This window comes from Topomyia yanbarensis, chromosome 1 (assembly GCF_030247195.1).
Source record: "Topomyia yanbarensis strain Yona2022 chromosome 1, ASM3024719v1, whole genome shotgun sequence".
NCBI lineage: Eukaryota > Metazoa > Arthropoda > Insecta > Diptera > Culicidae > Topomyia > Topomyia yanbarensis.
This window is the reverse complement of record NC_080670.1, coordinates 215,122,565-215,148,640: the sequence shown is the minus strand read 5'-3', so window position 1 is coordinate 215,148,640 and position 26,076 is coordinate 215,122,565. Positions and strand designations below refer to the sequence as shown.

General features: G+C 40.2%; 2 protein-coding genes across 5 annotated transcripts; one reads left to right on the top strand and one right to left on the bottom strand.

Moving 5' to 3' along the window:
• Nucleotides 1–3,774: 3,774 nt before the first annotated feature.
• Nucleotides 3,775–14,180, top strand: LOC131692358 (probable phosphorylase b kinase regulatory subunit alpha). Of its 4 annotated transcripts, none has more exons than XM_058979382.1 (11): nt 3,775–4,041; nt 4,121–4,280; nt 4,655–5,770; nt 5,825–6,148; nt 8,091–8,238; nt 9,984–10,148; nt 10,219–10,386; nt 10,441–10,644; nt 10,709–10,882; nt 12,494–12,666; nt 12,720–14,180. In XM_058979382.1, exons 2-11 carry the CDS (start codon nt 4,152–4,154, stop codon nt 13,764–13,766), a joined length of 3,648 nt encoding a protein of 1,215 aa, XP_058835365.1. In that variant the 5' UTR covers nt 3,775–4,041; nt 4,121–4,151; the 3' UTR covers nt 13,767–14,180. The 4 variants fall into 4 exon arrangements, with proteins under 4 accessions (XP_058835365.1, XP_058835352.1, XP_058835359.1 ...); XM_058979369.1 differs by having other exon boundaries at nt 3,776–4,041; nt 12,452–12,666; XM_058979376.1 differs by lacking the exon at nt 8,091–8,238 and adding an exon at nt 6,307–6,454 and having other exon boundaries at nt 3,777–4,041.
• An 876-nt stretch (nt 14,181–15,056) lies between these two features.
• LOC131692351 (T-complex protein 1 subunit beta) lies at nt 15,057–17,455 on the bottom strand. Its single transcript, XM_058979349.1, has 3 exons — nt 17,330–17,455; nt 16,139–16,936; nt 15,057–16,082 (listed from the first exon to the last, which is right to left on the bottom strand). Exons 1-3 carry the CDS (start codon nt 17,330–17,332, stop codon nt 15,279–15,281), a joined length of 1,605 nt encoding a protein of 534 aa, XP_058835332.1. The 5' UTR covers nt 17,333–17,455; the 3' UTR covers nt 15,057–15,278.
• Between the last annotated feature and the right edge of the window lie 8,621 nt (nt 17,456–26,076).

Genomic DNA, 26,076 nt, shown 5'->3' with positions numbered 1-26,076 from the left:
CTTTTCACTTATTTTACAGTACAGATCGAAAGACGGTGGTTTTAACTAGCATATTATGCAAAGAGTTGAGGGATAAATGTTAAAGTGACCGAATTATTAACAGAAGAGAAAGTAAACAAAGAGAGTAACTCATTGCAGATATGACGTTTTGAAAAAACGCTCAAGATTTGTTGTTTCTACATCCAATTTCATTGTAAACCCGATTTTTACATGGAAAAAGGGGGGTCGTTAAGGGATGTAACAATGAAAAAATTTATCTTTTCTCATACATTCTGAAATCAAAAACATCGATTTACATTGTTTTTCCGTTGTAGATTTTGGAGGCATGAAGGACTTCATCATAAGTACAATGATGTTACAAGAAAAGTTGTTGTTAACAAATAAAACTGTTGTAAATTCAACGTTTCTACGATCAATTTCGATATTGCTTTCTGTTCGGGAGACATTAATTAATACAGTTGTGATCCGCTGATTGGACACTTTTCAACTGGACCGCTTTTTAGTTAGACCTTCGCTAGTTGAACCATTGTCTATCTGGCAAGTTTTTTCATATCTTCGTGTCCCATCCCAGAGCTGAACAAGTAACTCTTATTCACGTATACTGACACGAAAACGATTTTTTTTTCACTTTTTTGTACGTATAATATCAAATAAAAATTATTTTATAAAACTGCATTTTTACGACCACACCTTCCTTTGAACTGCCTTGATCCCTATCCTTTTGCTGGGATAACTGTCAATAATGCTAACCCATGTGGCTAAATGCACTGTAAAGGAAAACCGATAGTGTCAAACTAGTACGTGTTTACATTCTTTTAGAAAATCAATTAAAAATCATTCTGAAGTTTTAAAGGTTGAACATATATATTGTTATGTTCATGTTATGTAGAAAAATGAGCTTTATCGGTTCATGGAATAAAAGAAGAATTTTATTCTTCATTTAATGACCCAATTCATGACGCGAGAACAAATACAAGATGGTCGGGCTTAACGTTGAATCATTTGTTATTCTCATTCACTTGGGGTGCATTTCTACAAGAGGATTTACGTTATGATCGAGAATATTTTTCACGTTGTAAGAATGTAAATTTTCATTTGAAAAAACTGCATCGGACAGCATTTCGAATTTTCAAGAATCGAAAGCATGCTTGTACTGAGGTGTATTTCCGAAAGGAATTTCAACCGATTGATATGACGAAAAGAAAGTTGAACTTGTAGATGGTGGTCTTCTTTCTTCTCGGTAAAGAATGTGTTCATTTCTTGACATCTCGACAAACATATGATTACAGCTTAAAAGCCAACTGTCAAAATTCTCTTTGATAGGAAATTCCGGACATACCGTTACTGGCTAAACACAGTTCATAGCAATTATTGAAAGATAAAACTTTTCTCTTTCGTTTACTACCCGCATCTGTGATTGGCGAGTAATGGTTTGTTCGGAATTTCCTTCCAAAGAGGATTTTGACAGTTGGTTTTTAAGCCGTAATCATATGTTTGTCGAGACATGAGCGGAAAACTTTCCAACCTCCAGATAGGCACCAGTCGGAAACAGTAAGGCTATAAATTTTTACTTCGACAATTTCTATGTATTATTGCTTCCTCCCTGAAAGGAACATCGTTCATCTAGTGATAATACCGTACTGTACTCCTGTTTTGGCAATGTGAGCACCGTAAAGAATAGATCCAATTCGTTCAAATGAAAAACTAGAGCAATTCTCTCTATCTGAAGTGTTCAGAAAGTCTTGCGGTTTTCTTCAGGGTTTAATTTTTTATAATAAACCACCTACTGTCGATTTTTATGGCTCTTCCAGTGTTTTTTTGTCAAAAATTGTGCCATTTCACGAGAAAAATTTCTAATCGGAAAAAGCTTACGTTCGTGCTATGCTATTGTACCATTTGGATGTTTGGTTCTATGTCAAAAATACTGCAAATAGATTCCGGCCGTGCCAATCTATCCGCCATAAAAAATAAACCTGCCGATGGTAAAATTTCGCCATCTTGTGATAAAATTACTTGAAAATATTTTTTGTATTTCGAAACTACACGGTGCTACAAAAAAAAATAAAACATGCATCGACCGACCACGCATGACTTTGTACTACTATTGCGTACTTCCCACTAACCCGGACTCCGAACTTTCAATGTGCGATTGTGCTTAAAACTGCGAACTGTCAAAACACATGTATGCGTATTGCGGTTAGAATCCAGTTTTTAGTGTAACAAGCAATACTATAAACTTTGTGGTTCTCTTGCGGTAACTTCCTATTGCAGATGCGATCACCCGGTAAAGTTAAGCCGCAAATGAGCTGGTATCCGACTGGTTCTAATTAGTGTTCCAGTTCTAACTACAACCGGTTGTGTCACTGAAGTTGGAATACGAACTAGAACTAGGGGCAAATTACTTGTGATGCATTTTTAAAAATCAGCTAAATTAAATGTTGAAATATTGAGAATATTTTATACGCAATTTACCAATATTATTTATAGGACGTAGTATCTCTTGCCACTCGGGACAGTACAAACAGAATGAATGAATCAGATGTTGCCACTTCTCATACCTACGTTGCTCACTTCTCATATATACACATAAACATATGTATCGCTAGAGTAGAATGCCTCTCAGCAGTTAGGTAGCCAGGGCGGTGGTAGAGTAAATCACCTTTTTGATAGAGCAGGTTTGGCGTAATAAAGTATGCCTTCGGGGCAATTTATTTGGCTAACTAAAACGCTCTTTTTTGATTGCCGGAAACGGCATTGATGACAAACATTTTATGGTTTTCAGATTCGGTATCAAACAGTAGTGTGGTGAATACCCCACCCGGTTTCTCACACAACAGTTTGCGGAAGGTTCAGCACTTAAGTATGGTGACGAGCACACCCGGTTTCTCACATTTAAGTGCTTTCGCTGGATAATTCCACCTCGTTTTCTGCTTTTATTAAATACATTTCCTTCCATCAAAATAGAAATTCATAATGTATTTTGAGTTGCGTGTAAGACGTCAAAACCCTATAGAGTTCTATGCAAATGATTTCACTCACACTACTTGGGGGTTTGTTTTCCTCCAGTTGTCATATGTAAAACTGTCAGTCAATTTAAACGTTTGAAATTGCTGGCCAAAAGTATTTATGACAGTGTTTAAACGCTCTGTATCACGTTGAAACTTATTTCGGAGACGTACAATACCGGCTGGTATGAATCTACAATACAAATAATCTGATCGAAAAGTTATTTTCGATTTCTTTTCCTTCACCTATCAGAAATTATGACAGGTGGAGGAAAACAAATCGTTGAACACACTAATACAGTTACAGATTGTCAAGTACTCTATACAAAATAATTTTTTGTAGGGCTTTGCCCTACATTCATCAAAACATCGAACAAAATGAATCAGAGTAGGACGTTTGTTAAACAAACTTTTCAAAGTTGGTGCAAAAATGGAAATTAAATGCATTTTTTCTAATTTGATGCAAATTTGTTATACATTTCTAGAGTGATCTGGCCCTAGAACTAGAATCAGTCAGCGTTACAGCTCAGCTTTTCCGGCTGAACTTTGCTGTGCAGCTTCAATTTTGTGTAACCCAGACTGAACATACAACTCAACGAACCATTCCTACCCCTCGCAGCGAAGGAGCACGTTTCGCGCATGAAGTATAAAGAGTGAAATCTGGATAAACAGCGAGCAAAACAAACAGACAAACAATGCAAACTGCTCATTCGCGTTGTTTTTTTCACTTCACCGTCGGCTTGCTTCTTCTTCGCTGCCAGCAGATGATTGAATTGACATTCAAGTGACATTCTGCTGTCGCCTTTTTGCATCCACCGAAAAAAGACAACATCGCACAGTAGAATAAGTTTTTAAGCAGGTATTTAGCTAGGAAAAATGTTCTAGAACCAAACGAAAACAGTTTCCCTGGTGGTGTAACGCTATTCCGCTGCTGAAGCACGCAAAATCCGTCCCGATCGGAACGAGAACCAGCCCGAAAAGATCGTTTCTTTTTTGGATAGTTTTTTCTTCCCCATTCGAAAAGCGAAGTCTAAAGGTAAGGGTTTCGTAAGCTATGTGTGAAATTGAGTCATTTCCTGTGAACGTGTGTTTTTCATTCAATTTTCGATTTCTAGTTGATCATACCAACGGACAGCAGGAACCGAAATGAGGAGTCGCAGTAATTCCGGAGTCCGGTTGGATTACTACCAACGGATCGTCCATCGTTTGATTATGGCCCACCAGCAGCCAGTTACCGGATTGTTCCCGGCCAGCCCTACGAATCCGCATGCCTGGGTAACTATCTCGTTTTTCGAATTGAATTCCTGTAAGGCAGGCTTCGTTTGACGATCGGTCTTAGTTGCTATAATTTGTTTGTTATATCCGTGCAGCGCTGCCAAACGGGCAGAGGAGTTGCGGGACAAACCGTAAGAGTTTAGACTAATATTAAGAATTGTGGTTCGCAAATTCCTATGTACCATCGGCACTTTATTTAGGGTAATTGTCAAGAATTTAGAAAATCGCTTTATTTGTTGCCACACGGGTCAGCATGAGCGGAAGTTTGGGTAGAAATTGTTTTGCACTTGGCAGCACTGCTTTCGCGGTTTTATTCCGACTCAAGGTCATATCGATTTAAAAACCCTTCATAATTATTGTGCACTTGTTTCCAGGTTCGAGACAACGTGTATTGCATTCTGGCCGTTTGGGGGCTTTCGATGGCTTACAAGAAGATCGCCGATCAGGATGAGGATCGTGCCAAAGCGTACGAACTGGAGCAGTGCTGTGTGAAGCTAATGCGAGGACTACTGATGGCGATGATGAATCAGAAGGATAAGGTTGAACGGTTCAAGATATCGCAGAACCCGTATGATTCACTTCATGCCAAATACAACAGCAAAAATGGCCAAACCGTGGTCGGCGATGGTGAATGGGGTCACTTGCAGATCGATGCCATCTCGCTGTACCTGTTGATCTTGGCACAGATGACTGCATCCGGGTTGCAGATCGTTTTTTCACTGGATGAAGTGTCCTTTGTTCAGAATCTGGTTTTTTACATTGAATCTGCTTACTGCATTCCGGATTACGGCATCTGGGAACGGGGAGACAAATCGAACCACGGTCAGACAGAGCTTAATGCCAGCTCTATTGGAATGGCCAAAGCTGCATTGGAAGCGATGAACGAACTGGATTTGTTTGGAGCTCGGGGTGGTTCCGGCAGCGTAATTCACGTGTTGGCCGATGAGGCTCACAAATGTCAAGCCGTGCTGCAGTCGATGCTTCCGAGGGAATCGAACAGCAAGGAGCTGGATGCCGGATTACTTTCGGTAATCGGATTTCCAGCTTTTGCTTGCGATGATCCTCAGCTGATAGAATCCACCCAGGAGGCGATCGTTAGTCGACTTCAGGGTCGCTATGGTTGTAAGAGATTTCTCCGTGATGGCTACAAAACCCCGAACGAGGATGTCTCGCGGCTTTACTACGAACCCTGGGAGCTGCGAATGTTCGAGAAGGTTGAGAGCGAGTGGCCGTTGTTCTTTTGCTATCTGATTCTGAACAAGGCGTTTCAAAATGAAAAGGTGGACGTTGCGGAATACGCGCAGAAGTTGGAAGATATATTGGTTAAAACAGAGGAGGGTATGCGTCTTGTGCCGGAGTTGTATGCCGTTTCGAAAGACGTTATGGCTGCTGAATATCAAAATCCGGGCTCCCAACAGCGGATGGTTGTTGGCCGATGTCCGTTTCTCTGGGGGCAGTCGTTGTATATTTTGGGCAAACTGCTTCAAGAGGTTAGTGTGGATAAAGTTAGTTTGAATTGCTGCTATAAACAGGATAACTTTTAGGGATTTCTCGCGGTCGGTGAACTGGATCCACTGAATCGTCGTTTGGGAGCTCAGAAGAAGCCTGATGTGGTTGTACAGGTCGTCATCCTTGCCGAAGACAACGACATTCGTGACAAGCTGGCCGAGCACGGAATTCACGTGCAAACTATTGGCGACGTAGCTCCGATTGAAGTTCAGCCGGCTCGCGTGCTTAGCCATCTCTACACGTATCTGGGCCGCAACAAGAAGCTTGGTCTCAGTGGTCGTAAATCTCGCGACGTTGGTATTCTTAGCACCAGTAAGCTGTACTCGTTGAAGGATCGCATCTTCGCCTTTACGCCTCAGGTATGTTCCGTTGGATTGTTTTGCGTACAGACTGAATGCTCTCTATAAGCTCTTTGCGGAGAGTCAATTTTGCTTCCAGCGATCTATAGGAAGGCAGCTGATTTGAATTCTTTCACTGGGAAATATTTACTCACTACTTGTTGTTGTTGTATACCTAGTTCTCCGACGTAAACCGATTCTACATTGCCTCCGACAACGAACTGATGATTGACCTCCTGAAGGGGGAAATAAACTTTCTGAAATCTGCCTGGCAGAATCTGCTCGGTCGTCCGTTGCTGACGTTGGTGCTGAAAACCGTACATCTAGGTCGGTTGGGTTATATCTGGCATTTTTTCCCTTGAGTATAGACTGTCCCGAAAAGTAATCGTACTCTAGATTTGCGCAAAAATGTATTGTAGCTTAGCTGAAAAGCAATTTAGCCATAAAGTTTTTTAGTATGATTTATAAACATATTTTTATGCCTTTTCGATAAGACCGGAACGATCCGATGCATATGCTTTTATGGCCTATTTAGTATAACGTAAACAAGGGAAATCTCAGTCTCTGTAAGCACATCAATAGCACGTCAAATTTTGTTATGTGCAGCTCGTAGAAACATTCGTGCACCAAATGACACGGAAAGTTTTGATGTGCGAAACGTGTGAACGCGCACACGAAAAACTTTCAACTTATGCTGACGGAACGACAACGTAACCTTGATGTTCTGTTCCGTTGAGGGAAGCTAACGTATCGTGTGATTCGTACATCATAGACAGAAATAGATTTGAAGTAAGCCATGATTTCCTATAGGAGCGGTTAACTACTTGTTCCTATAGCAACGGTTAACTGTTTGTAGAGATAAATAAAATTTTCATTAGTAACCCATCGTCGTCATGAAGTAGACGTTTTTGTGACCCAGAAGTGAAAATTGATGTTAGTTTATTGTGCAAAAATCCTCAAGAACGTAAAGATAAGTGTTTATTCAAAAAATGAAAGTGGTAATGAAGGGTCCTTCTCTAGCTACGGGATGTAACATTCTGCCCAGAACGATTGTTTTCGTTTAAACATTAAGCAAGTATTATCACTTTTCGGAGCAGTCTGTACTCGTATGTAAGTGTAGATTTTCCCCCTCCTGTTCACGTTTTCTGTAGTATTTCTGTTGCACTTTTTCCTTTGATGTATGATGAAGTCAAGCGAAGTTCCATTCCATTGAGTATTACGGTCATAGTCGAATTTATGGGAATCATCATCCCCCTCGAATAGCGGCTTGATCTGAGTACATAAAATTGAGACAGAACTCGATTATGTTAAATCATGTTTTTGACGAACAGAATCATCGGAACAACTTCGCTTGACATCTCCTTACAACATGCATCATATATTTTTTAAGTTTTCTGCAGCCAACCGGTTTATGTTTATAGTAGAGCTCATGCTGTACAAAGCTTTAGACGTGATCCGGATCAAAGTTCTGTGCTATCTTCCTTTAAACTATGCTTTCCTTATTCTATAAATCTATTGCTAGTAGCTGAACTAGTTCTTGATCAGCATTGCAACCTTGATGTAGTATCTCCAGCTAGATATCCCCCTTCCTAGAGTTAGGATACTCGTCTTTCACCAATTAACGCTCTTCGTTGCCGTCGTCAACCCTACGAATCTTACCGGGCTCCCGCTGGACGCAGCGTCATCGAAACAAAACGAAACGAATTGGCGTATCATTCTCGGGCAGCTTTAATTGGCAGTATTTCTCTTCTTTTTTTTATTTCATTTCACTCTTGATCAATATTGGCTGCGCTCAAAATTCAAACCATTTCACGTCGTCTCGGCCATCTGGCGGGCTACACTGTAATCGACCCCATTTGAACGCACGCGCTCACACGCACTCACACATAAACAATTGGTGACTGGTGTCGTCGTTCAACACGTGTCGCTCATGAATTGCCATCATCGACGAATGCGTGGATAGATATTCGACTATGACGAGTATTACACGTCCCGCGATCCGGCACTGCTGGTCAGTAATTTCATGGACGTTCTTGCGTTCCTCAGCATAAGCTGGCACCATCTGCTTGGCCGTCCGACGATAACACTGACTGCCACACATTGGCTTATAGGTAATTACAACTACTACTTCTGTCATCACTACTAGTCAATTTTTACTCGAACTTCATCCATTGTCATATCGTCATCAATCGTACGCCGCAGGGATGTCCGTTGAAACCGCATCTCATTTCATCTTCCATTATTTGAGTCAATTTCTTTCTTTTGTGTTGTCGAATTGTTGAGCATCTCTCGTTTTAGTTTCGTCTTGGTGCTGCAAATTTATTTTTTTGTTGGTATTCTTTATATTTATGTGTCGTATTTATTGTATTTGTGCTTGCTTGAGCGTTAAACAATAGCCGCTGATTGCCTTGTCGAATGTGATCAGTTTCACACGGTAGGGTATCGATTTTGCTGCCCATAATCGCAAGCCAGTCCTATATGGATATGGGACAAACGTGCGATTATGGGCAGTACACATGGCTCAGAGTTGAGAGGAAGAACAAACATTCTAGAAGAGACTATCGTTAGAATAACTCGTTTCTTTTGTCATTTAATTATTGGTGGAGACAAAAAGCTCTGTTGTCCTCCTCGAACTGATTCGGTGACGAATGGTTCATAGCTTAACTAATTTATGGTGATAACAAAGAGATCTAGCTGGAACGAATGGCTTCCTTTTTATTTAGAAGACAATTTTTTTTCCCAAGTATGTCCTTAAGCAAAACAATATGAAATTGTAACTCCAAAACTCTGTTTTTCTTTTCCAAAATCGATGTTGCTACATTTAGGATTATTTTAAGTTTATGCAAGACTGTTTATTGAACAACTCCTTGTGCGGTTAGTTGTGTATAGGGTTCACTCACATTTATAGTACCCGTCCGTTTTTCAGTATTTATGGCGTACTGGATTCCTTCCATTTGTGTGTGCAATTTATCATGAAATCATTCTAATTCATCTATTTCAACAAAAACATAACATAAGTCAAACATAAGTCAGCATTGGATGAATCTTGAATTTCCTCATATTTAACACTCCTGTTACAAATGGTATAAATTTGAAAAAAAAAAAAACGGAAAATGTATTGTCCCACCTTTCTCGTAGAGTTTATTTTACCATTCCATTTTGAAACGATTATAGTTGGACAACTAGCGATTTTTCCAATCTGTCAGATTAACGGTACTAGCGACGATGAGCGGTTGGTCAAAGATGTTGCTAACATAAAGTATGTAACTAATCGTAGTTGAATTTCCCTTCTAATAAATGTAGAGGTTCAAGTAGATCTGTTAACAAAATTGGGATCTAATTGGTGGTGGACTACTATGCACAGTTGAATCTCTTGTAGATCCAAGACAAAATGAGACACTTGGTTTGCTTTGACCACTCATCTTAAACGACTTTGGTGATGTTTGATCTTAGTAGCAAACGGAGAGTTCACATTTTGTTTTTAGGCAGCAACCGATTTCGCTGTGTATCTGTTAGCTTGAAAAAGGTTAATTTTGATTCTGTAAATGTTTTTGAAAAACTGTTGAAGGTGCTTAAAAGTTGAATCACGTCAAATACATTTATTCAATCGAATCTACCCTCCTAAATGTTGAAATTGGTGGTGATCAAAATTTGGTGGGAGTAATCTGGTTGCTAACAAGTAGCTTTAGCTTAGCAGATACCTAACGAGATAACGTCCTCCTAGTTGTGGATTAATATTTCTGTTGGTTTCCCCCTTAGTACTATGTGTTTCATGTTGTGTGCTCCTATCCTACGAAAAACCCTAGCTTTTTGAAGATTTTATACAACCCACTAATCGATCCTTTATCGTACTCAGACAACAATAAGGTTCCGCTGGCGATGATGCAAACGATGAAGAAGCTAAAGTCCGGTTACATCAACGGCACCCGAGTCATTTTGGGCAATCTAGGAGACTTCATCAATACGTCGGCCATCACCGATCTGAGTTTCCTAGGCAGTCAGGAGGATGGTTATCCGGATAGTAAGTTACAATTGCCTACCATTGATAGTGAAATGATTCATCAATTATTTAAATTTCTTAAAATTTTAAGAACTCAACCCGGCAGTGCAATCCTATCTGGATGAACATCTGCTTCGTTCGTTCAGCCATCGCGCTTCAACTACTTCGATTCGATCGTCCGGACTGAGACCGAGGAACCTACGTCGTCGGATGTCCGTCAAGGGTGCTATCAAGAAAACACGATCCATCAATGTTGATTGTAAGTTAACTTTAGTAATCAGTATACCGTAAATTAAATATTGTCTGTTCACAGCGGAAACCCTCGGCATGGAGGGCAGCATAACCGAGCGACGTTTATCGCATTCGATTACTCCCCAGTGGCTGGAACCTAATCAGGATGGCAATGTGGCAGCCTCCCGGGATCCTTCACCGAATCAGCCCACACGTTTCGGTGAACAGCGAGTTTCTATTGATGAAACTAAGAAACTACTCATTCAAACGTCGGCCACCACTGCTAGTAAGACGATTTACGAAGAAAATAATTTTAACGGTATATATTGACGATCTTTCCTATTTCGTAGCACCTAAGATTCAGATTCAACCGTTGCCAAGACATCGTGCGGCAACGGAGACAAATTTCGAGAATGCCGAGGTCGAGGAGCTAATTGCGATGCTTCGCGAAACCGAGAGTCTGGAAGAGCAGGGTGATATTCTGCAGCATCTGGTGGATACACAGGGATTGGATTTCAATACAGGTGACATGATGGAAACTGAAATAGGGTTCCGTTGCTGAAAGATAGTATGGCAAAATCGTTTTGAGAGAAACTGAATAGGACAGGAAAAGCGAACAGAATATGAAATTTTGAACTTGTTCATAACTTTCAGTGCCGATGTCGGTATTTGTTATGGATGTTTATCGAAAATTGTGTGTTGTAGCGAGAATATCACAAATCGTTTGGTACCGTTAAAGCAAGCTGGTAGGTGTACGGAATAGTCTTCAAGACGAACGTTTCAACAAACTTCTTGGCCGATTCTTAGTGTACAGGACAATTGCAGAGCTAGTGATATGATTCTAGTAACCGTCTATCCTCTGAACCGCCAGACCAAAGTTACAAAGAAAGATTCAGTAGCTAACTGATTAGAGAGTACTAACATTCTCAGGGCTCTAACGCCTAGGAGTGCGAGGCGCGTGAAGATCATCAAAACCTCGTTTGACACCAGCATACAGAAACGGTTGTAATATTGATTAGGATTGCGCTATTTCTCAATGCATAGGTATTCTAATAACATTTCTCGATGTGAGCAACCGGAAGAACAAAATAAGTAAATTTTTTCTTCTCACGTCAATCGTTGCGTTTATTCTCACTCACATTAAAAAATCTTGTTAAAATACCTATGCATTCAGAGAACTCGTGCAGCCTTAATCGGTATTACGGTCGTTTCTGAATGCTGATAGTATATTGAATAGGGTGTCAAACCAGGTTGTGCTAAAGGACTATCAGAATGGTTATAAAGTTTGTTAGTAGCGCTAAAAGTCTCGAGGGTAGGTATGTTATATAATCCATCACCCCTATTCTTGTTGCTGTCGTAAACAAGAATACGAATTACGAATCTAGTATTCATCGCATAAACAAGAGTACGGGTAAATAATAGAAAGGAATCTATTTGACCAAAACGATTTTGCTTATGCTAACGGTAAAAGATCCGCTTGATTTGTTTAGTACTTCGTGTTCGCAATCATTTGGCTTGATAGAGAAAATTGGCGTTAACCACGTATGTTTGGGTTTTGTTTGTATTTAAAATTAAACAGGGGCAATGCTCTTCACCTTATTTGATTATTCTATCTTTCAGAGACGTCAGACGTGCCTTAAGTTGATGAATCATGGTACATTTAACGTCAAAATCGAGTAAGGAAAAGAGCATTGAGAAGTAAAAATTCTAAAATTTGATACAACTATGCACGTGCGGATTATTTTCCGAGTCGATTTTAGGAACAATCTTTTATTGCATTCTCATTAACATGGTTTCTCGTTTCGAACACACTTACACAAACAAAATGTCACTCACACACACACAACATCTACACTCGCACACTTGTGAATGTTTTATCTTTGACTGTGCTGCCATTTCTGCTCAACATCATCCGAGTCAAACTCGTGCATCTACTGTTGTACCAACAACCAATCACACACCCACCCACTCACCCACAACTATACAACTACATGCTTTTGTGCACTCGTCGCGGCAACTTGCTTGTGCTGATGTGGCCCGATGATGAAACTGTGCCTCGCATGGAATTGGTTGGTTTGCTGACCTAACGGCAGAAGTCGTAGGCGGCGGTGCTAATGATGATTCCCAATCTCAAGGCATGCTGGAGGAGGGTCGCGTCGTCACTGTCCGGGGTCTGCTCAAGGGACTGTACGAGAAGGCTTGCCAGCAGAAGATGTGGGGACTGGTGCGTCACACGGCCGGGATGCTGGGTAAACGAGTCGAGGATTTGGCCAAGGCCGTAACGGATTTGCTCGTCCGACAGAAACAGGTCAGTATGAATAAGTCATTAAAATAATTATCCTCAACGCATTGTTGTTTTAGGTCACAGTCGGAATGCCACCGAACAGCGAATATACAATCACAGCTCCGTTGCCGGAGGTAGAGCTTCGCACACTGATCCACGAGGCGTATGGTGACGACGAAAGTACGGCGATGTTAACCCAGGAGCTGCTGGTTTATCTGGCTATGTTTATTCGTACGGAGCCACAGTTGTTCCACGAGATGCTACGACTTCGTGTTGGTCTCATAATTCAAGTTATGGCTAAAGAGCTGTCCAGAACGCTCAACTGTGACGGAGAGCAGGCTTCGGAACATTTGCTAAACCTGTCACCCTTCGAGATGAAAAATTTGCTACACCACATTCTCAGTGGTAAGGAGTTTGCGGTGAACAGTGTCGCCAGAGGAAATATATCGATCGTAAGTTGCAAATCGAGTCGCGTCAGTAAGAAGAGTCAAATTGGTTTCGGTAAAGAAGCAGAGGAAGTTGAAGCTTCCGCGATCGATGATCGGCAGGGCCAATGGTTGAGACGTCGCCGATTGGATGGAGCATTGAACCGTGTGCCTAGGGATTTCTATCCTAGGGTTTGGACAGTACTTGAGCGCTGTCAGGGATTGGCCATCGAGGGTCGCGTTCTACCGCAAAGTCTTACTCAAGAAATGACACCTAACGAGCTTAAATTTGCTTTGGAAGTGGAAACGGCCCTGAACAGTATTCCACAGCCGGAGTATCGCCAGCTGGTGGTCGAAGCACTGATGGTTCTAACTCTTGTCACCGAGCACAACATCGTTGCATCATTGGGCGATATTATCTACGTGGAACATCTGGTTCACAAGGCGAACCAACTGTTCCTCGAGGATCAACGTCAGGTTCATGGAGATGCCATGCTATGTTGTGCGAAGAACAAGGACATTCGTGAAACCACCACTTCGGGAATGCTGCTTTGCGGAGGGGCAGCGTACATTTGTCAGCATCTGTACGATAGTGCCCCTAGTGGAACTTTCGGAACCATGACTTACATCGCGAGGGCTGTTGCTTCAGTGCTCGAGGCTCTGCCGAAACATGGCGACATGGATTGCACAATCTCCTAAAGCGGAAGGCTCTTCTAGTGGATTAAGTTTAATGTTATTGTTTCAATAAGTATCCAAATGTGCTTAAAAATTTATCTACTATTTGCAAACATTATGTAGTTACAATGTTCTAGTGTGTAGGTAAAGGAATTCAGTGAAGTTGCTGTTCAGGTATGGCTTAGAATGCAGTTCGCCGGAGAAAGATAGAATTCGTTATGTAGCAGTCAGTTCTTTGAGTTGGTGTTTAGTTTGGTTTCGCTTTTTAAATACCTTTCAGTCTAAGTATTGTCTAACCATTTATAGTAGATCACGTTTCCACCTTTACATGAATAGTGAATAGCAAGATTAATAAATTAGATGTTATAGCTATTACTGAATTAGCATACAAGCAATTGAACATGTAACTGGATATATAAAACACCATTCTCATGAAAATACTTTTGTTTTTTTTCATCAATGGAAATTGGAAGTCCTTTTTACGATCCACCGCTGTGTGCTTCAAGGTTTTTAAGATCAGTTTTGTGTTACTGGTTCCCATAATACTTCCACTTTCCCTAACCAGACCAATGACAAATCACGGATGAGGTGAGATTACCCAATGACATTAAACGAATGTCTCACGTGTGGTGAGAAAAGTCGTTTGTGGTGACTTGAAATCAGTGGTTGCGCGACGCGCAGAATAACGGCGTCCTGTATTCTATTACATTATTTAAACTTGGTGAATAACGAGGCATTTAAAAAAATATATAGGATGGTTTTCAGGTTTTCAGCATGGGGACACTTTTGGAAAAGAAATAACTTGTTCAATTGAGAAGAACTACTAATGAAAACATTCTTCTCGATCATTCCGATTTAGAGGTGGTACATAGCAACGGAATGATGTTACATTATCCATAGGTTGCTTCGATGCTTCAACAATAACTTGTACACAAGCTAAAAAATGTTTTTTAATTTTTTTGTTGCAAGTTTCAAAAATACAGCGTTCTTTAAATTTCAAAAATTGTTGGTGTTCAAACTCACGTGCCAGATAAAAACTCCCTATTGCATTAGGTTGGAAAATGAGTCCAAGATACAAATCACTTGTAAATTACATTTATGAACATAATTTAATGACTAATACATGTTTCAAATTCTTGTTTTCCTTTGTAATTTGCCTAAATTCCTCAAGTACAGTATGCAATGATAAAATATGTTTTACTATGCACTTTGAACAACTGTTCAAACTTACAGATTTGGAACTCGTTCCTGGGCATTTGGGTTAGAAGCACATGGAAAAATTTCTTTCAGTTAACATATCAGAACTTCACAGGCTGGTGAGTATGTAGAACCTTTATTAATTGTTTATAACAAGGTTAGTGTGCAGCAGCTCTTCAGTTTAAAATGAAGGCAATATTGATTAAGTGGCTATGATAAGTTAATGTGAGAAAATGTATGTGTTCGTGAACAAAAATCGGTCTTCGATTCGGTCATTCAGTGACAGCTAAAAACTAATCGGTTACACACAAAAAAACGCGGAAATGTGCTGAAGTACATTTAGCAGTGACCACGATCCTGCACACGCTTTCTTGGCGCGCACTTAATAATATTGTCCACACGCAGGATCATCTCCGCGGCTTCAGCAGCAGACATCAACACCTGCCGCTTGACGGCAAACGATTCGGTGATTCCTAGTTCCTTCATGCAACCCACTTTACCCTCGTACATGTTCAATCCCATAGTAGCTTTGCCCTGTGAATGTGCTGCACGAAGTTCCGAGATCAACTGAGCCGAATCATAGCCGGCATTGTCGGCAATCGTGATCGGTAGCTGTAGCAATGCTCTCCCAAACGATTCAATAGCCATAGCTTCCTTTCCAGGTGTCTCAGCTGCTACTTTGAATACAGCCGTAGCCATCAACGTTTCCGAACAGCCTCCTCCGTAGACGATTCGTGTCTCCTTAACTGTTGCAGTCAACACGCACAAAGCGTCGTGCAGTGAACGTTCTGCCTCGTCAATAATCTGCTGCGTGGCACCACGGATCACAATGGTGCAGGCTTCTCCCAGTGGTACTCCGCTGAAACGCAACAGCGTATCCTCACCAATCATAACCTGCTCAATCAGATCGCAGCGACCCATTTTGACACTGGTCGGATTGTCGAATGTGGACACAATCTCACCACCCGTGACCAACGCCAAACGTTCAATACCATCGAAATCAGCGTGTTCAATAGCCATCACACCAGCATCGGCAAACAGTTGCTCCGGATAGTTGTAAATCAGTTGACGATTGATGAAAACATTGCAATTGTGACCGAGAATTTTATTGACTTTATCCTTCATTTTCTCCTTCTCGGCAACCTACGGTGGATTAGACTAATTAGAATTAGTTTGATTAACAAAAAAACTTTTTTTACCTCCAACTCCGCAATTTTCGCCATCGAGTCAACCTTGATACTCGATCCGAACACCTTAATCTTATCCGTGTCCATCGGCGTGTTAGCAATTAAAATTTTTGCATTCTCAACGCGCTTCGGCTGGTGCACTCCGGGTTTTTTGTCCAGCAAGAAACCCTCATCAAGGAAGGAATCTTCCAAACAACCTCCAGTTTTCTTGATCAGCTGAATGGCAGTCATTTCGCCCGATCCCTTCAACCGCAGAACAGCATCCACAGCCAATTTGGTAAAGTGCTCCTTGTGCTGTGAAAGAATTTTCGAACTCAGCGTAGTCCTAGCAATATTCATCAGATCCTCTCGGAATTTCTCAGCATCATCGGAATTGTCCTGAGCAGCGGCAATCAAAGTGTTCCTGGCCGCTTTCGTCGCTTCTCTCCATCCAGCAATAATCGTTTGCGGGTGCAGCTTCTTCTCAATCAGCTTCTCCGCCTCCCGAAGCAATTCCGATGCCAGTACCGTAACCGAGGTAGTTCCGTCACCAACTTCATCGTCCTGAACGCGACTCATGTCGACCAGAATCTTGGCAGCCGGATTATCTACCCCGACAGCCTTCAGAATCGTGGCCCCATCGTTGGTGACCTGAATCTGACCGGCACTGCGACCGTGCGAAACGAGAATTTTGTCCATTCCCTTTGGTCCCAGTGTGCTCTTTACCAGATCACCGATGGCAATCGCTCCCACGAAAGAGGACAACCGAGCGATTTCCGCCCGTTCCTCTTCGGCTTCATTCTTCAGTATGCGGACCGGATTCAGTGAGACCTGGAAAATAAGAAACGGAGAAAGATTAGTCATCGGTTCAACATAACCTCACTGGGTGTAAACAAGCTTAATGCTTCTCGCTAGGTCGAAGCAGATAAGCTTTTTGTAGTGATCTTGTACGGGAAAGATCTTTTTTCAATGCGGTTTTTATAACTTTGAATGTGTTTCTACAAATAGATGCAATTTTCGTATTTAGATTGGGCTTAAAAATCGTGGGTCGATGCGGCACAAGATGGAACATTCTCACGTGTGGTTTCCATTGCCCGACGGCAGCCGGTTTAAAAAATTGAATTTATTGATCCGGGAATTCTTGTATTTCGGACCAATTTGATTGTATGTGAGAACTAGCGGAAAAATCTAGCGATTTTGAATGTTTCTGGACAATTTACTAACCATTTTCGTGGATATTTCTATAAAGATTCACGCACAACACAAGCACTTTGCACCGAAGAAATGGTATCTTTTTTCGTTTTTTCTCACAATGACAGTCTCCTTTTCCCTACAAAACATAGAAATTCGATGAAATTTCAGCTTTTTCAGGGTTGGTGCGTATTATTTGATTGGTTTTGCTCCTGTTTCGTCAAGTGTTAGGCTTGGTGTATAACATTTCAAAGGCATGTACACATATTGATCATTTTTTTCAATAAACGCACAGTTCTCGACAAACGTATGATTACGGCGCAGAAGCCAACTGTCAAAATTCACTTTGAATGAAAATTCCGGACAAACGGTCACTTCCCGCATAGAAATGTACAGTAACAAAACAATGATTTTCACTGTGACAGTGCAGTAATTTTACAATAATTTACAGTAAGTTTTAGTGTTATGCTACAATACAAAAACAATAAACTTTAACGTTTTTACAGCAAATGTCAATGTAAAACAAACTTTTACAGTGAAAAAGGGGGGTGGTTATGTATCTTAACATTAAAAAAATCAATTTTTCTCTATACATTTTTTTCTCGAAAACAGTAAAACTTAATGTGAATCCACTGTATCAGGTTTTTGCTGAACAGTGAAATTTTTTGTTGCATGAAATTTTATTGTAAATCTACTGTGAGAATTTGGCATCGAACAATGTTGAAACAGTAATAACTATAATATTTATTGCTTTATGGTTGTTTGTAGGGTAACTGCTATTGTAAAATTCTATCCAGGTTGCCAATCACAGATTCTGATAGTAAACAAAAGAGAAAAGTTTTCTCTTACATTTAGTGCTGCGAACTGTGTTTGGCCAGAAACGGTTAGTCCGGAATTTCCCTATAAAGAGAGTTTTGACAGTTGGCTTTTACGCTGTAATTATATGTTTGTCGAGAGTTTATAGAGAACAGTTACGCAACGAAAAGTCAAAAAAGTCTACTTCTCGAGCCAATTCGAATCCGTCTTTGATACCAAAGCAAAGACTACACACTCTTTACGTAAGACTACACACTCTTTACGTATCAAAAAGGGCAATTAAACGTATTATGAACTGAACAATTTGGACCGCCATTATGGCATGTAAAAGGCTGGATACCTTTATACTAACGCCTTTGGGAAAACGGACATATTCAGTGAAAGGGGTACACGAAAACTGTTTTAATCCACTTAGCGGTGCAATTGCGCCTTTCTCAATCATGAACACGTTGTTTATATTCATTATAAGCTTCCAAATGTATATATTACATTTTTATTATACACGACATGACAACTATACACAAGAAAACTAATCATTCTTCGAGTTCTAAAACTTTGTAAAAGAAAAAACATCAATATTAAATTGAAAAAACCTGTTTTAATTCACCTATAGGTGCAATTGTGCCTTTCTCATTTCTCCAAACTATGATTTAATAACTGGTTCGTACAATATAACATTATGGAAATGTCTTTCATTCTTATTACACTTGGTAAGAGCACCTTTTTGCATTCATCGAGGTATCGGTTTGAATCGGAGTTTTCTGTGTGATCGCACTCCACAACCCGTAACTCCGGAGCTGGAAGTCGGATGGAGAAGGAATTTAATATCAGTTTCCGGGGACGCAACACCTTTCATTTGAGACTAAGTTGATCAAATCGTTCTAGCCATTTTCGAAAAACCAATATAACCGTTATTCTGAATTTGGATGCTTTCGGATCCGTCGATGGTGGCCAGTGTGGCCAAAGAGACTTTGAATGACTGTTGGTGACGTAGATCTACAAATTCAACAGTTGTGTTTACATTTTGGAAAAAATTCACCTTTTTACATTGATCGCAGAATTCGTTAGAATCGGGGTTTGCTGCGTGATCGTACGTATCACCCTGTAATTCAGGAACCAGAACTCGGATCCACACAAAATTCAACAGCAGCTGATGGACCTTTCATTTAAAATCAAGTTTGTCAAAATCGGTTCAGAAAATTCCGAGAAACCGATGTGGACAAATCAACAAATTTTGTTTTGTAACCATACTCTTCAACTCGTAATCCGGAACAAGATGTCGGTTGAAAATGAAATTCAATAGCAACCTATGGGAATATTATACCTTTCATTTGAATCTTAGTTAGTAAAAATCGGTTCAGCCATCTCCAAGAAACCGATGTGGACATTTTGTTAACAAATCCGCACATACACACATACATACATACATACATACATACATACATACATACATACATACATACATACATACATACATACATACATACATACATACATACATACATACATACATACATACATACATACATACATACATACATACACACATACATACATACATACATACATACATACATACATACATACATACATACATACATACATACACACATACATACACACAGATATTTTGCGATCTCGGCGAATTGAGTCGAATGTTATATGAGACTCGGCCCTCCGGGCCTCGGTTAGTAAATCGGTTTTTGAAGCAATTGCATAACCTTTCTATATGAGAAAGGCAAAAGAATAATATTTAATTAGCTTAATAAGCATGAGTTCAATGTTATCTTCATGTGATTATAATTTGGAAAGGTTGGTGGAATGGGTTTGAACGTGTAGGGAATGGGGGGTTAGTAGAGTGGGAGTGGAGGATGCGTGAGAAATCCTTCATCTTATTTCGGTATACGGGATGGATGAAAGATATGCGGGCCTGAGGGTGGTCCAAGAGGAGGGGAGTGATGAAGGAGGGACGTGTAAGGGCAAGGCGGGGGGGGGGGGGCGGGGAAGGGCGGCGACGCAATACTCAACTGCATATTTTGCCTACCATTTGAGACTTGGTTTGAGAAAATCGGTTCAGTCAGCACCGATGAACCGATGTGACTTTAATTGTGGAATATGCGCGGAATTCCGGACTTCCGGAATCGTCGATAGTGGACAATATATTCAAAGAATGTTTGATTGGCAATCAGTGATCTAGATCTGCGGTTAGAAGTAATTTGGTGACCATTTCAATAGTTTTTAGCCTCTGAGGTATTACGATTGTACCGATTTATATGGGAAATTCCAGTGTATCCTTACTAACACCCCTGTAACTCCGGAAGCAAGAGTCAGAACCGAATGAAATTCAGCAGCAGTCAATGGCATTACTGTATCTTTCATTTGAAATCAAGTTTGTAAACATCGGTAGAGAATTCGTTGGGGAATGGGTGTGATATTAGCTTAGGAACTTGGCGGGTTCCCCGGGGGCGTCATGAACCGTCATAGGTGGCCAATGTGGTCAAAGCTACTTTGATTGATCATTAGTGATCCAGACCCGCAAACTAGAGTAATGTTACATCAATTTTAATATGTTTTACATCATTTGAACATCATGGTGGTACCAGTTTATATGGGAATTTGCTGTGTGACCGCACTCTTCAACCCGTAACTCCGGAACCGGAAGTCCGATCAACTAAAAATTCAATAGCAGCTTATGGGAGCGTTATACCTTTCAGATGAAACTAAGTTTGCGAAAATCGGTTCAGCCATCTCTGAGAAAATTGTGTGAGTTTAAATGACACACACACACATACACACACACATACACACACACATACATACACACACACAGACATTTGCCGATCTCGACGAACTGAATCGAATGGTGTATGACACTCGGTCCTCCGGGCCTCGGTTAAAAAGTCGATTTTTACAGTGATTGCATAGCCTTTCTTTATATGAGAAAGGCAAAAAGGTGCGAAATTTGCAAAGTCCCAAAAAGTCGATTTTTATAAAAAAAAATTCGAGGTAACATAAAATCTCGAAGTTTCATGCATTTTAAAGATGTTTGGCATCAAAAATACGAATTAGATTTCTGAAATTATTAGGTCTCCCTTGAAAAAAAAATTGAGTTCCGGCTTATATGGGAAATTCATATGTGACCGGACGGTTCAGTCTATATTTCCGGAACCATATAAGCGATCCGTGCGATTTTATAGACATCTGTAGGGATAATACAGCTATCATTTGGGACTAAGTTCGTTATAATCGGCCCAACCATTTCCGGGAAACTGATATGAGTTTGATAGTTTTGAAAAATGACCGCTTTTCCCGGGCACTTCCGGAACCATCTATAGTGGTCAATGTAGTCAACGAAAGTTTGTTTGGCCGTCGGTGACTTAGAACTGCAAATTTAAGTTGTTTGAGAGACATTTTAGCGAAATTTTTACCTTTTTTGCTTTCATCGCAGTATCGGTTTGAATCACAATTTGCCATGCCACAACCCGTAACTCCGGAACCGGTAGTCGGATCGGGATAAAATTTAATAGCCATTTACGGGGATGCAACATCTTTCATTTGAGAATAAGTTTGGTTGATTCGGTCCAGCCATCTCCGAGAAACCGATGTGACTTATTCTGAATTTGGATACTTCCGCCGGGGCTTCCGGAACCGATGATGGTGGCCAATGTGACCAAAGAGATTTTGTATGGCTGTTAGTGACCTAGTACTACAAATCGAAGCAGTGGTTGTGGTCACATTTTGGAAAAATTTTCACCATTATGCATTCATTGCAGAATTTATTAAAATCGACATTTTCTGCGTGATCGTACTTATCACTCTGTAATTCCGAAACCGGAAGTCGGATCCATTAGAAATTTAATAGCAGCCTATGGGAAGGTTGCACCTTTCATTTGAGACTAAGTTTGTCAAAATCGGTTCAGCCATCTCTGAGAAAAATGAGTGACATTTTTGGTCACATACACACACATACATACATACACACATACATACACACACAGACATTTGCCGAACTCGTCGAGCTGAATCGAATGGTACATGTCACTCGGCCCTCCGGGTCTCCGTTAAAAAGTCGGTTTTCAGAGCAATTGCAATACCTTTCTATTGAGAAAGGCAAAAAATGTTAGAATCTATAAAGATACATTTTCTCTTGAGACCTAGAAGAATGTTGCTGACAGTAATGTCAAAAAATATGCATTTGTCTATTTAATTTCCATAAAATTTCGTTCAAATAGAACTTTTGGGTTTTGTAAAAACTAACATACAGGAGTGGTCGTCAGGTGGAAGAAGCACTTTGTGTTGCTGTCGAACGGATAAGGAAGGAGCACAAACAGAGTGGGGATTGGGGATGGTGGACGTTGTAGATCAACCCACGAAGTGTGAAAGGTTTTGTTGACAGGGAAAACTGCCACGGCTACCAATATTGAGGTTATCTTTTGTGGCTCCACCTGTTTGCTCTACATATTACAAATTGCCCGAAACCAATGTAGTTAGAAGCGAGTTGTTTGTCTACATGTGTCGTCCCAACCGGGTTGTACATTATTAATGTGCTCCGTTTGGGACAAATTTGCCATACCTCGCGAAGAGTCATAAGATGTCTTCCGAAGTATCGCTTCTGTCGAAGAAACAATACTGCACAATGGCAGATAATATGTTCCGAGCTCTCGCTCGTAGTTACAGAATCAATTAATGTCATTTTGCCATTTTTCAGATGATACTTGACAGGACAATGTCCTGTAAATAGACCTGTAATTACATTGTGCAAAAGGTTCTTCAAGTGGTAAGTAAATCTGAAAAGTATGGTTTCTGAAATACTAAATTTCAAAACTGGTTATTTCATGTATGTCAGGATGTAACAAGATCCTAGAAGTACGTCTGAAGAAACTTTGTGAAAAGGACCAAAAACAGCACACTGTTCACCCATCGCAGACTGGCTTGCATCAAGTTAGAAGAAAGTAAAACCATATTCCTAGCTTTTGAATTCCTGTGCATCAACTAGCCGTTGGGTTCAAATCACTTAACGATTAGAATAATGTTTTATGTGATTCGCGAATATTATAAATAATTCCAAAATTAAACTACTAGACCTTAGCTAGAGGTAGATATGCACTTTCAAATATTAATTGAGTTAACTGCACTTCTAACCATAAAACTAGAAATTTTGAATTTGATTTGCATAGCTTAGAAAACAATTTTAGAGACCAGAATTTGGTTTTAGGCACAAGACATTGAAATCAAATTGGTTTAAATCGCATCAAAAATCGAAGAAACATGGTAGCTTTGTGAATGGTCGACATCCCAGTACACTTGTGTTTGAGGTCAAATTTTAACTCAAAAGTAAGAGAACTTACTAATAAGTTGAATTAGTTTTCCTAACACCTGTTTTGCTAGATCGCACGTTTTGCCTTTCTCATATAAAGAAAGGCTATGCAATCACTGTAAAAATCGACTTTTTAACCGAGGCCCGGAGGACCGAGTGTCATACACCATTCGATTCAGTTCGTCGAGATCGGCAAATGTCTGTGTGTGTGTATGTATGTGTGTGTGTATGTGTGTGTGTATGTGTGTGTGTGTCATTTAAACTCACACAATTTTCTCAGAGATGGCTGAACCGATTTTCGCAAACTTAGTTTCATCTGAAAGGTATAACGCTCCCATAAGCTGCTATTGAATTTTTAGTTGATCCGACTTCCGGTTCCGGAGTTACGGGTTGAAGAGTGCGGTCACACAGCAAATTCCCATATAAACTGGTACCACCATGATGTTCAAATGATGTAAAACATATTAAAATTGATGTAACATTACTCTAGTTTGCGGGTCTGGATCACTAATGATCAATCAAAGTAGCTTTGACCACATTGGCCACCTATGACGGTTCATGACGCCCCCGGGGAACCCGCCAAGTTCCTAAGCTAATATCACACCCATTTCCCAACGAATTCTCTACCGATTTTTACAAACTTGATTTCAAATGAAAGATACAGTAATGCCATTGACTGCTGCTGAATTTCATTTGGTTCTGACTCTTGCTTCCGGAGTTACAGGGGTGTTAGTAAGGATACACTGGAATTTCCCATATAAATCGGTACAATCGTAATACCTCAGAGGCTAAAAACTATTGAAATGGTCACCAAATAACTTCTAATCGCACATATAGATCACTGATTGCCAATCAAACATTCTTTGAATATATTGTCCACTATCGACGATTCCGGAAGTCCGGAATTCCGGGCATATTCCACAATTAAAGTCACATCGGTTCATCGGTGATGACTGAACCGATTTTCTCAAACCAAGTCTCAAATGGTAGGCAAAATATGCAGTTGAGTATTACGTCGCCGCCCTCCCCCCCCCCCGCCTTGCCCTTACACGTCCCTCCTTCATCACTCCCCTCCTCTTGGACCACCTTCACGCCCGCATTTCCTTCATCCATCCCGTATACCGAAATAAGATGAAGGATTTCTGACGCATCCTCCATTCCCACTCTACTAACCCCCCATTCCCTACACGTTCAAACCCATTCCACCAACCTTTCCAAATTATAATCACATGAAGATAACATTGAACTCATGCTTATTAAGCTAATTAAATATTATTCTTTTGCCTTTCTCATATAGAAAGGTTATGCAATTGCTTCAAAAACCGATTTTCTAACCGAGGCCCGGAGGGCCGAGTCTCATATAACATTCGACTCAGTTCGCCGAGATCGCAAAATATCTGTGTGTATGTATGTGTGTATGTATATGTGTATGTATGTATGTATGTATGTATGTATGTATGTATGTATGTATGTATGTATGTATGTATGTATGTATGTATGTATGTATGTATGTATGTATGTATGTATGTATGTATGTATGTATGTATGTATGTATGTATGTATGTATGTATGTATGTATGTATGTATGTATGTATGTATGTATGTATGTGTGTATGTGCGGATTTGTTAACAAAATGTCCACATCGGTTTCTTGGAGATGGCTGAACCGATTTTTACAAACTAAGATTCAAATGAAAGGTATAATATTCCCATAGGTTGCTATTAAATTTCATTTTCAACCGACATCTTGTTCCGGATTACGAGTTGAAGAGTATGGTTACAAAACAAAATTTGTTGATTTGTCCACATCGGTTTCTCGGAATTTTCTGAACCGATTTTGACAAACTTGATTTTAAATGAAAGGTCCATCAGCTGCTGTTGAATTTTGTGTGGATCCGAGTTCTGGTTCCTGAATTACAGGGTAATACGTACGATCACGCAGCAAATCCCGATTCTAACGAATTCTGCGATGAATTGGTGAGGTGATTTTTTTCCAAAATATAAACACAACTGTTGAATTTGTAGATCTAGGTCACCAACAGTCATTCAAAGTCTCTTTGGCCACACTGGCCACCATCGACGGATCCGGAAGCATTCAAATTCAGAATAACGGTTATATTGGTTTTTCGAAAATGGCTAGAACGATTTGATCAACTTAGTCTCAAATGAAAGGTGTTGCGTCCCCGGAAACTGATATTAAATTCCATCTCCATCCGACTTCCAGCTCCGGAGTTACGGGTTGTGGAGTGCGATCACATAGAAAACTCCGATTCAAACCGATACCTTGATGAATGCAAAAAGGTGCTCTTATATATACTTACAAAGTGTAATAAGAATGAAAGACATTTCCATAATGTTATATTGTACGAACCAGTTATTAAATCATAGTTTGGCGAAATGAGAAAGGCACAATTGCACCTATAGGTGGATTAAAACAGGTTTTTGTAATTAAATATTGCTTATTGCTTTGAAAGTTGGATTTTTGATGCACTTCGCTATCACACTTTTTTCACAATTGCCAAATGAAATGATATGAAATCGACGAAAAATTAACTTTTTCCATCTAATTTATTGTAAAAACCGGGATACTGGCAGCCATGCTAACCTTCCAGCTACTAAAAGTAAGAAGTTTGTTTTTGACACTTTT

What these genes read in the sequence shown, in the direction of transcription:
- LOC131692358 (XM_058979369.1), top strand. Translation starts at nt 4,152, where the DNA reads ATGAGGAGTCGCAGTAATTCCGGAGTCCGGTTGGATTACTACCAACGG. An exon ending in CTACGAATCCGCATGCCTGG is followed by an intron (nt 4,281 to 4,654) that starts GTAACTATCTCG and finishes ACTTGTTTCCAG; the next exon opens with GTTCGAGACAACGTGTATTG. An exon ending in GGGATTGGATTTCAATACAG is followed by an intron (nt 10,883 to 12,451) that starts GTGACATGATGG and finishes ACCTAACGGCAG; the next exon opens with AAGTCGTAGGCGGCGGTGCT.
- LOC131692351 (XM_058979349.1), bottom strand. An exon ending in CGAAAATTGCGGAGTTGGAG is followed by an intron (nt 16,083 to 16,138) that starts GTAAAAAAAGTT and finishes AATCCACCGTAG; the next exon opens with GTTGCCGAGAAGGAGAAAAT.